This window comes from Vespa crabro, chromosome 14 (genome assembly GCF_910589235.1).
Source record: "Vespa crabro chromosome 14, iyVesCrab1.2, whole genome shotgun sequence".
NCBI lineage: Eukaryota > Metazoa > Arthropoda > Insecta > Hymenoptera > Vespidae > Vespa > Vespa crabro.
In genome coordinates, this window is record NC_060968.1 from 3,506,643 (window position 1) to 3,518,224 (window position 11,582).

The following is an 11,582-nucleotide window of genomic DNA, read 5'->3' on the forward strand; positions in this document are numbered from 1 at the left end:
GTGATATATGATCCATTAATAAATGAAATATTAAAAGAAAAAAAAAAAAAGAAAAAAAAGATTTGACAAATTAGCATTAATTTATTGTTTAGAGAAAACTTTTTAAAATATCATTTTCTATATTTTCTATGTAAAATATTTCAAGCACCTAACAAATTAATTTCTTCTTCGCAATTAATTACTTCACTCAAAATTCTAAACGACAAAAGTGCATCGTGATTATTTCTTTTAAGCGACCTCTTAGAATACTTTAATAAAAAATCTATTAAAATAATTATTAGATTTTAACAAAGTATTCGTAAATATTTTTGTCACTCGCTATTTTTGATTGGAGAATAATCGATTCTCATCTCTCTCTCTCTCTCTCTCTCTCTCTCTCTCTCTCTCTCTCTCACACACACTTTTTTCCTCTGTTTTTCTCTGCTTTTTATTTAGACGGCAGTCGACTGATTCACGTGTCAAAGAGAAGATATCAGTTACCTTGACATACTGACACAAATATACAAAGCAGGAACAGATCCGTCTGGTCTGACCTAGTTTCCCAGCTTACTACTTACTACTCATTAATTCGTCCTCAGTGCACACGTAGTACCACTTTTCTACCCCTTTCTCACTTCAAATTTCACGCAGACATTCTAAACAAATATTAGATGGATGACGACTGTCTAAATACAAACATGAGATATTATCTTTCTCGATATAAGAATTATTTTGTTTAAAGCTTTACTAGTAATTATAATTAAAAAAAGAAAAAAAAAAAAAAAAGAATATTACAATTAATTCTTATTTTCATTTAAAAACAATTATTGCTAAAAGTAATTCATATGATTCTATAGTCACATAGAAATATCTTATGTTTTTATTCTATTGTTTATTTCATTTAATTTAAACACTTTTTGCAATCGTAATCAAATAATATTACAATAAATTATATTTTATATATGTATATATTTTTTTTCTTTTTGGTTTTTTTCTCTTTTTTTTTCTTTTTTTAAATCAGATGAACCTATCGTTTGATTTTGCAATTAATGTATCTCATTTCTTTGTTTGTTTGGTTTTTTTTTTTTTTTTTTTAAATGAATTTACAAATAATTTTCACAAATAATGCCTCATACATCTATTTACCTGTTCTTCCCGCCAAAATTAATGAATTTTATTCGGGAATTTCGACGTTAAAATGCGATTAATTAGTCGCGCAACATAAAACGGAATAGGTTGAACATGTTTGCCAAATATTTGGCTAAAAGGGACGTTTATACACGTTTCATAATTTATATCAGTTTATTATAGTTCATAATATTCATTCGAAACATTCAGCTTAAATCCTCACACTGTATATTAAATATTAAAACAAATTAATTCATTTAATTACAAAATATGAGTGTACGTGTGTGTGTGTATGTGTGTATACATATACATATATGTAATTATAATCAACTATTAATGATACAAATAAAAAAAAGGATCATCAATTTGCATTTCGTTTAAAATTTATCGATAAACGATATACGATCGTGATTGTTATAAAACAAGAAACAACAACAACAAAAATAAAATAAAATAGAAAAGACACAATGAAAAATCGATTGGGGAAAAAACTTTCTCAAAAATATAAAAAATTAATGACTCTTTTTCCGAGACTTTTTATTAATTAGGATTGTTAAGCTAGGCTCGTAAAGTTGTACAATCTCCAAAAAAAAAAAAGTAATTGATTTTTAGGATCACCTAAACACTTTTGACTATCCACTTAGGGAGACTTTTTCGGACCATCGAGTTTCGAAATAAAAACAAGGACAAAAAACAAGATAAAAAAGAAGAAGAATCAAGAGAGAAAGAAAGAAAGAAAGAAAGAAAGAAAGAAAGGAAGGAAGGAACGAAGAAAGAAAAAAATCGATTGGAATACTGAAAGGGAAGAGAGAAATTTCTCACAAGAGGTTTAAAACGAACGTACGAAGGTGATTGTTCGCAGATAAAAATTAAAGATGCGCTCTTATCTTAGAAGGAAAGCTTCGTGACCCCCTTTTTTTCTCTCGGCATATCGTGACGGAGTGTGAGTGTGTTCCTGCCTGGCTGGGGGAGTTTCGGGTCGAGAAGGAAACGAAAAAGCGACTATCTACTGAATGAATGTACTCGAGAATCACAGGATCTCTCTCTCTCTCTCTCTCTCTCTCTCTCTCTCTCTCTCTCTCCCTCTCTCTCTCTCTCTTTTTCTTTTTCTCTAAGGCCTCAGGCTGAAATCTTACGCGCTACTAATTGCTACCATTGTCTGTATCAGTGAAGAAAAGGATGGAACGTGAACCGGAACAAAACCCTAACTTCCCAGACCCTAAAATTCCTTCTTTCATGTTACTTTCGTATCTCCGATGAATATCTCTCTCTCTCTTTCTCTCTCTCATTCTCTCTTTCTCTCTTTAATTCGAGGCCAATGATCCCAACCTAGTAAATAATATATATATATATATATATATATATATATATATATATATATATATATATATATATATATATAAAGTTTATAGAAATGATTGAAAATTCAAGTTTACACTTTCAATGATATTAATTTTAAAAATTAGATATTTTAATATATATATATATATATAAATATATATGTGTGTGTGTGTATGTGTGCATGTCTATTTGGATTTAATATTATTTATGATATATTTATTGAATTAAATTTGTTTAAGTAAATAATCAGACCTGAGAGATTGTGATTTAATATTAAATAATTATATTAACATGATTTGATACATTCATTGATGGGTAGATTAATTAATATTATTAGATTGTTATAATTCTCTATTATAATTGGATGTAGTAATTAATTCGATTTATGTAAATAGAATCAAATGAATTTTCTTTAACAAAATGTTCTCTCTTTCTCTCTCTCTCTCTCTCTCTCTTTCTCTTGCCAAGAATGTCAATAACATCTTCTTTGCGTCAAGCCGCCTATGAATTATATATTCTGCTTGAGGGTAGAATGCCAATACCACGATAAGGGCTGCTGTCTAAGGGTTCTCAAGCGCTCTTCGGTCCGCCATCTCTATATACCTACTTATTCCACTATACTCTTATATATATATATATATATACATATTAGTATATATATAATATATATATATATGTATTATATACATACATATATGTAGGTGCGTGTCACATGCCTCTTAAATGCATGGTACATGGAGAATATGGGATTAAAACGTGTAGTTTGGCCAAAGTTAATTTCTTCGATGGAATATTAAAATGTTTAAAAAAAAAAAAAAAAAAAAAAAAAAAAAAAAAAAAAAAAAAAATTGGATAAGAAAAAAATATTTTCCTATAAATATAACCTTTAAAAAATGACGAAGATTAAAGATCATTATCAAAACAAGGAAATATAAAATGTTACGAGTAAGCGTTCATAATTTGAATGTATTAGAGTTAAAAAGTAAAACGAAAAAATGATCATCAACGAAAAGGACCTCTAATCATACTTAAAGATTATGCACAACCCCTTATGATCGTAGAAAATTCTTTTTCAATGTTGCCATTAGAAGCTCAAAGAACTGCGGCACTAGTGAAACTTTAAAGGAAGATTTTATCGTTTTATCCACCCGCCTCGTTAACTTCCATCGACATCCTCAAACTCTTTCCTTCCTTCCTTCCTTCCTTCCTTTCCTCACTCTTCCCTTCTTCTATCTCACCACTCGAGTTCGTCCTTTCCGCTGCTGTTACGGCCTCGAAGTTTACCGTAAAGTAATTAAAATTGACGTCACATATACTAACGAGAGAATTTTCGATAAATTTCTCAGAAACATTACTTCAAAAAAATATCTACCTTTTTTCTTTTTCTTTTTCTCCTTTTTTTTTTGTGTGCGTGTGTGTGTGTATTTTTTTTCTTCTTCTAAAGACGTTTGTGTTTATTCCATATGGAAAAAAAAGAAACAAAAAAAAAAATAATAATAATAATAATAAGAGCGATAAGTTTAAAAAAAATTAAAATTCTTACGAATGATCAAACATACAATAAGTATTTTAAAATATTATTAATAAAAAAAAAAAAAAATATATATATATATATATATATTCCCTTTGCAACGAGAATACAATGCGATGTAACGATGACGAACTTATAGTTTGATTGTGAATGAAAAAAAAAACAAAAAAACAAAAAGAACAAAAATAAATAAAAGACAAAGAAAAAAGAGAAAAGAAAATTAATTCGAGATTTACTTTTTCTTTTTCTTTTTTTTTTTTCCTTTCTTTTTTTTTCACATAGAATTTATGAATGACGGTATATATCCTATACACGTCGGGATGTTGCTTGTCGATTAGAAAGAAAACATAGATACCATCGATAAAGGTGGATCTCTCTAGAAGGTCTCTTAATCCTCGAATAATCTCGGTTCTGTAACAGTAATCGGATCATGCTCTCCATGGATTTACTCCGTGTGTTTCAGGCTCCGGCGGTCTGATTGGATTTGTGGTTGGGCCTGGATTTGGCATTAAGAAGGATGGGTTGGGTCACCGGTCTCGGCGTCGCACTGGTCATTGTCGTCACCGCTGGTGCTGCTTTGGCTCTCTGTAGACGGTAATTGTCAAACGATTTCAAACTTCATCTATCTATCTTGGAATCCAATCGATTTAAAAACGAACGTTCTGACATTCGAGAATTTCTAATTAAAAAGATCTAAGAATATAAGGGCGCAACTTTTCTTTTTTAAATTCTTTTAAAAAACTTCAATGACGTATAAATTTACAAATTAAAATTTATAATCAATTTTCCATTATCTTTTTTCCTTCACGCTTTTTCAATAAAGAAGATGAACAACTGTGTATATGTGTGTGTGTGTGTGTGTGTGTATTGTTTTCTTTTTATTTTTTTATTCTATAAGCAGGTCAATAAATTCGAAAGATTTTATAAACAAATTTTTTCCTCAGATTTCGATCGATCATTTTCTTACGATAATCGAATCAAAACATGCGTATTATATTTTTCCACATAAGAGACAAATATACTGATAATACAATAATGTATACTCTTGGAAACTGTTAAGTGTTACATGTGCAACAGGTTAAGAGGTCATTCAGGCAGCATTTGTATCACCGACCTGATATCGGTTCTTTCCTAAAAGTTCAACTTCCTTTTGATTTTCTTCTAATGGACGAATGCGAAGGATAATAATTTTCGATAAAAAAAAAAAAAAAGAAAAAAAAAATATATATATATATAATACGAGAGAGAAATAATCTTGAATATCTTGAAAATAAATCTAATATATATTAGAAATTTTCATTAGAATAATTTATCTTCATTCTCAAAGTTTCCTTAAACGTTCTATATTCTTCCCTCTGACCTCTTTAATAAGCTCATCTATATTCGCTTAATTATAGCACACTCTCGATGTCACTACCCTCCTTATTGGATAAACCTCCCTATCATTATTATAACATGTTTAATAATCGTTAATATTCGACATGATAATCAATAAGGATCATTCAATTAAACATTTTTATTATCTCTTATCACTTTATCAGATATTGCATCGGCTGGCAATGGGGTACTAGAAATATTTGGAGTATATTTGAAGAATGGCGACAGACATTATCATGGCTATGGGCACCGCGAGAAGAAAAGGTACAACTCTCAAAATTGATAAGTGAATAATTATAAAACTTATCTCTAAAAATATATTTAAAAAAGAAATCAATATTATAAAAGTAATAAATAAAAAATATCAATTAGTTTAATTTTATAATTACGTATAGGTACACCTATAACAATATGATTATATAAACATTATCGATTTGATTTCTTTTATTTATTTATTTATTTATTTATTTATTTATTATTATTTTTTTTTTTTTTAATAATAGGTTGGTCTCGTAAAAGCTCAACATCCAACAGCACAGACAATACCAGGTTTATATCGGCAAACTGGTAATCCTTCTCAACAGTTGTTACATAGTGATAGCGATTTGAGACTGGATGCTCAAGGAGCCTTCACACGGTAAATAAGACAAACGTTTTTATTTTATTTCTTCTTTTTCCTTTTTTTTTCTTTTTTTTTTTTTTTTTTTTCTTTTTTTTTTACCAAAAATTCAAGTGAAATTATTTTGAAAACTATCAAATAATGTTAGACACGCTCGCACACATAAAGGTTTCCATTTAAACCATGAAGCCAAAAAGCTCCTATCGAAAGGCATCGTTTTACTACCCTCGCTAGATTGCACTTTAATGACTCGACCTTCATAGAAGCACTCAAAATAATCTAATGAAAGCATTAAAGGCTTTGCTCAAAGGCATCCACAACCAAAAGACCTAGCGATCCTACTAACGTTGATATAACTTAGAGTGACTATAACGTATGAAATTGATAGCATTGATTTAATTCGGTATTTGATCTTGACCTAAAAAAAAAAAAAAAAAAAAAAAAAAAAAAAAAAAAAAAAAAAAAAAAAAAAATTTCCATTCAACATGTATAAAATGATTGACTAGATGATGAACTATCTACGAATGAATTATAAGTGTCTAACAATTGTAGAATATGTTATATAATCGTAGATTCGAAGCTGTGGATAGAGATCTACATCCACCACTTGGTACTGGAAGTAGTAGTACTATACCACCTCAGCCATTAAGGCCAGCACCGCAACCAAGGCCAGCATCACGTCCAAGACCATCTCCTCTTCAAACCCCTAGCACAGTTGATTATATACGAATGCAGGAATCTGGTCCAGGTCCACTGACACCACCACCATCCTTGCAAAGAACTATTCCACAATCGAGAGCAACCGCAGCCTCAGTCTTCGTCTTCCAAAACGAACCGGTGAAGAATTATGGCTTTTTCAAGCCACCTAATGATCACTCGGCCTTCAGATTCGATGGCGAAGGAAATACTGGAAATATGTTGCCTGAAAATATTCAAATGACAGCTTACACTATGCAAAATCATTCTGATTCGAGAATGGGAAGATACGAAATGGATGCGACTGAAGATAGAAGAAAGGACACTTATGATTCACGGTGTAATCCTTACAGACAATTCGAGACGAGTAATAGATACAATGTTCATAATACACCTATCACATCTCTCGATGTTAAAATTAACAATGAAGAAAATACGTACGCCGGTTATGACGTCGTTCAAAGAACTCATCAATTGAGACAACATGTAAGGAATGACTCTAGAGGATCACCAAGTAGTTTTGGTTTGACGAATCACTCAAACTCGACCAGTCAAACGATCATGGAGTCCATTTATGGACCTCAAACTCTCTGCAAGATGCTTCAAAATGCTCAGAACTTGGAGAACGAGTTGGACAGAAGAAACAACGAGATTCAAAGCATCGAGATGACACCTTTCAGAAGTTCGACGCTTCAAAATGACGTTGGCTCGTCTTATCTATACCATGATAATTCATCCAACACTGGTCTACAAAGAGTCTCTCAATATATCCAAAGTCTACCTGATCATCCTGCCTTTGACACGATCAATGATCATACGTCGGAACGGGAACAAATACTTTACGCCGATGATATGCAAGCACAGATCAACTCGTCAAAGATTAACAGCGAATCAGCATCGAGTCCTGTACCACCGCCACCTGCGCCACCTGATCCTCCTACGGACGTACTCAAAAAGAATGAACCTACAACGGGTGAAAGGATCTTCAATGCACTTCGATCAGTTACCTCGCAAAGTTATATCGATGCCTCGGAATTTTACAAGTGAGATTTCTCCAACATATTTTACAATTACTATTAAATGATGGCTTACCTACATGAAGCATTTGAATTAAATAAAAACAATTTAATGCATAAGATAATTTTCTGGATCACATCTTGTGCATTATTTTTAATAATGAACTTTGATAGTGACAAATTCCAACAAATTTTTTTATTAATATCATCTCATTATTTTTATATATATAAATATAAAACAAATTATCATATCAATCTCAAAGATATCAACTCATTGATAAAAATAAAATCAAATTGTATATATAATCTATTTAATAAGATTATAATAATGAATTATTTCTGACCCATGATCGATCTCGATCTAATTAATGAAAAAAATATATGAATTTTAAAACAAATATATTTTCAGTTCCGTTCTATCGTCAGCTCAACAAGTCCAACGATTTACCTTCTCGAGATCGCCAAGTATGGTGAACGAGAATACAGGAAGTCGTTTACAGAACGAGGTACGTGACATATACACTGAAACCGATTCGGACGCCATTGGCCTTGATGCTTCCAGACGTAGTTCCGATCTTTACAGCCCCGAGCTAAACTTGGAAGCTCATAGAACTGCTCAGGAAGTAAATCATTTATTCTTCTTCTTCTTCTTCTTCGTTCTTCTCCTGCATATTCTATTTTTTTTTTCTTTTTTTTATTTTTTCTATTCCTCCATTTCAATGGAGAAAAAATATACAAAAATTTTCTTGCCTTTCAGGTATATAACAGCTTACAGGATCCACCATCTTCGCCTTTACTTTTGAAAGATCATAATCACGAGTCTTATACGTTCATGTCCGATCCAAGCTTCACTAGAACCTCCGAAGTAATTTTATCAAAAATTAATATCTATGATTCATATAACTTGGCAAAGAAATAATTGTTAATGTGTTTTTTTTCTTTTCTCTCGTTTCTGTTTTTTTTTTTCTTTTATTAGGACATCTTCAATAGCTTAGAACAAAGAAGGAAGAGTATGGAGAGATTAAATGGTATCCATGAATTTGTAGAACATGAAACTTCCGATACTTCAAGGTAAGCCCTTCAAAATAAAAATTCTAATTGTCCTTTTAATCAAATCTTAAATACATAATGATCGAACAGACGGCGAAATAGTCAAGAATTATATGCTGCATTGGAGGAAGTTCAAATCAAAAGAAGATTATCGCAGGTATTAAAAAAAAAAAAAAAAGAAAAAAATGTAATTAAACAGACGAATTAAAAAAATTCATTACTCTAACGTCGAACATTCATTTCATGATAGCAAAGTCTCGAAGAAAATTACATTACGAGTTATACGATGAACGAGCACGGTGAATCGAATTCCGGAAGTCGTCGTGGTTCACAGGGACCTGAACCTGAACCTCCGCCGGACGAATCTAATTTAAAAAGAGCAATAAGTTGCGAAAGTGTTTGTTCAGATACCAGTGTGGTATTGAACGATCTCGAGGAGGCACCTGTCGTGGGACTCGTTTGCGTTGGTTTAGAACACGAAAGATGGGGCGGACGTGGTACCGATGCCGAAGGTGACTTGGCAGTCAGTGTCCTTGAAGCTAGAGATCTCATTGCACCTGACGGTCGACCTGCACAAGACACCTTCGCGAGGTTTACCCATTTTCTTTATAAAAGTTTGTAGAAAAAAAAAAAAAAAAAAAAAACAATTTAGAAATATGAATCAGGCTCTTAAGAGGATTTATAAAGAAATATTTAATCACATTGATCACCATTTATAAAAATTTATAAAAGTGATCTAATTTGATAGATAACAATGTACAGAAATGATTTGTAATTTATAAAACGTAAATAGATATATAGGGCTGTATAAAAGATATATTAAAATTAAGGCCTAAATCAATAATAATATTTTTCTCTTTTTATATACATTATAGAGTATGTCTATTGCCTGATAGACAAACACACGTGCAAACACGTTTGTACAGAGGTTCTCCATCGCCAAGTTATCAAGAAAAGTTTCTCTTTCCTTTGGACGGTGGTCCAGCTGGAAGAACACTTCTGGTCGAGGTAAATAAAAAATAATAAAGTAAAATAATAATAATAATAATAATAATAATAATAATAATAATAATAATAATAATAATAATAATCTTAGAAGAAATAAAGGACTTATTATCTAATATCAATGATACATGAATTTAGGTGTTCTCTGACGAATCGAGTATCGGTGGTGGCGCCTCCCTTATCGGTGAAGCTAGTTTAAGACTAGGTCCAGCGCTAAGACCACCTGCTACAACCTGGCTACCTTTAACAGGACCTGCCTTACCTACGCCGCACTTGGGAGAGCTCTTGTTCTCTCTGAGTTACTTGCCAACTGCGGAGAGGCTAACATTGGTCGTAGTAAAAGCTAGAAATTTGCGTGGTTCTAATACTATACCGGGTGATTTCTTTGTCAAGGTAATAAGCTTGGTTAAAAAAAAAAAAAAAAAAAAAAAAAAAAAAAAAAAAGAGAGAGAAAAAAAAACAAAAAGAAAAAATAATAATAATAATAATAATATCTGTGAAAAGAATTAAAATCAATTAGATACGTTGTTCTTTCTTTCTTTTTTCTTTCTTTTTTTTTTTTTTTCTAATATTCTTGCAAAGGTTTACCTGCTGCAACAAGGAAAGAAAATGCACAAGAAAAAGACGTCTGTGAAAAAGGGAGAGAAGAGTCCCATTTTCAACGAGGCGATAATATTTAGTGTACCAGCTCACGCTCTACAGGTTTAGTATAATAATAATTGAAAATAAATAAATAACGAATAAATAAATAAACAAATAATTAAAAATAATTATCTAGTATAGTAAATAATACAGATCTTATATTATAATGATGATGATGATGATAATAATAATAATAATAATATTTCTCATAATACAATAGAGGACTAATTATTAAAATTTATTCTTTATAAAAATTATTCTTTTTCTATTTTTTATATTTCAGACAATTCAATTGAGACTGACAGTAGCAGAGGTGCATAACGAGCAAACAACAACAAATACAAAAGCTTATTCGGTCGGTCACGTTATTGTTGGTTCCACTTCAACAGGCAAAGCATTAGCACATTGGAGACAAATGTTAACGGCATTGAGACGTCCCATTGCTATGTGGCATCCATTGAGAAAATGAGATCAGTTGGACATTGAGATAGAGGAGGAGGAGGAGGAGGAGGAGGAGGAGGAAGAGAAGGAGGAGGAAGAAGAGGAGGAGGAGGAAGAGGAGGAGAGTGTACGATGGATATAAAGAAGACAAAATTAATGGAACAAGAAGAAAAGAGAGAGAAATCGAACGCTAACAGGCAAGAGCATGAAGTGCACAAATCAATTAGAGTTATAATAATTAACATGACAACGTCCCAATGTTTTTATATATATACATATATATATAGTATATATATATATATATATATATATATATATATATATATATATATATGTGTATATATATATATTTTTAAACAACAAAATACAAAACGTTTCGAAATATAAAAATATTCGAATACTTTTTGATAATTCAATTATTTCGCGAAAAAAAAAGAAATTAATAATAATTCTTTGTTTTTGATGACGATAAGAAAAGAAAAAAAAACCAACTTTTTCAAATTAAATTCTACAATATTATCTAAATCATTCGATCATACAATCCTACTTGAAATGTTAACGATCAGATAAAGAAAATATGATACCGCATGATAAATATTAAAAATATTATGAAAATACTCTTCATTTTTAACATTATTAAAATTAAATGATATTTAATATTCTTCGCGTATACATTTTATATATTATTCAAAATGTGAATGTATCTTTCAAATTCACATGATCTCACGCTACGTTCTGGAGAGAAAAGAGAAGAAAA

At 30.8% G+C, this 11,582-nt stretch overlaps 1 protein-coding gene across 1 annotated transcript in view; it reads left to right on the forward strand.

The window, feature by feature from the left end:
- The window catches only part of LOC124429248, a 55,130-nt gene extending 44,124 nt beyond the window's left edge, over positions 1-11,006 (forward strand). The window contains exons 2-14 of the mRNA XM_046974284.1: positions 4,443-4,573; positions 5,521-5,620; positions 5,860-5,993; positions 6,548-7,714; positions 8,097-8,310; positions 8,445-8,552; positions 8,664-8,758; positions 8,828-8,894; positions 8,988-9,328; positions 9,613-9,745; positions 9,881-10,135; positions 10,325-10,444; positions 10,668-11,006. Of these exons, the coding sequence (XP_046830240.1) occupies positions 4,497-4,573; positions 5,521-5,620; positions 5,860-5,993; positions 6,548-7,714; positions 8,097-8,310; positions 8,445-8,552; positions 8,664-8,758; positions 8,828-8,894; positions 8,988-9,328; positions 9,613-9,745; positions 9,881-10,135; positions 10,325-10,444; positions 10,668-10,853 (2,997 nt within the window). The 5' untranslated portion in view covers positions 4,443-4,496 and the 3' untranslated portion in view covers positions 10,854-11,006. The remainder of the gene's footprint in view (positions 1-4,442; positions 4,574-5,520; positions 5,621-5,859; positions 5,994-6,547; positions 7,715-8,096; positions 8,311-8,444; positions 8,553-8,663; positions 8,759-8,827; positions 8,895-8,987; positions 9,329-9,612; positions 9,746-9,880; positions 10,136-10,324; positions 10,445-10,667) is intronic.
- The last annotated feature ends 576 nt before the right edge of the window (positions 11,007-11,582 follow it).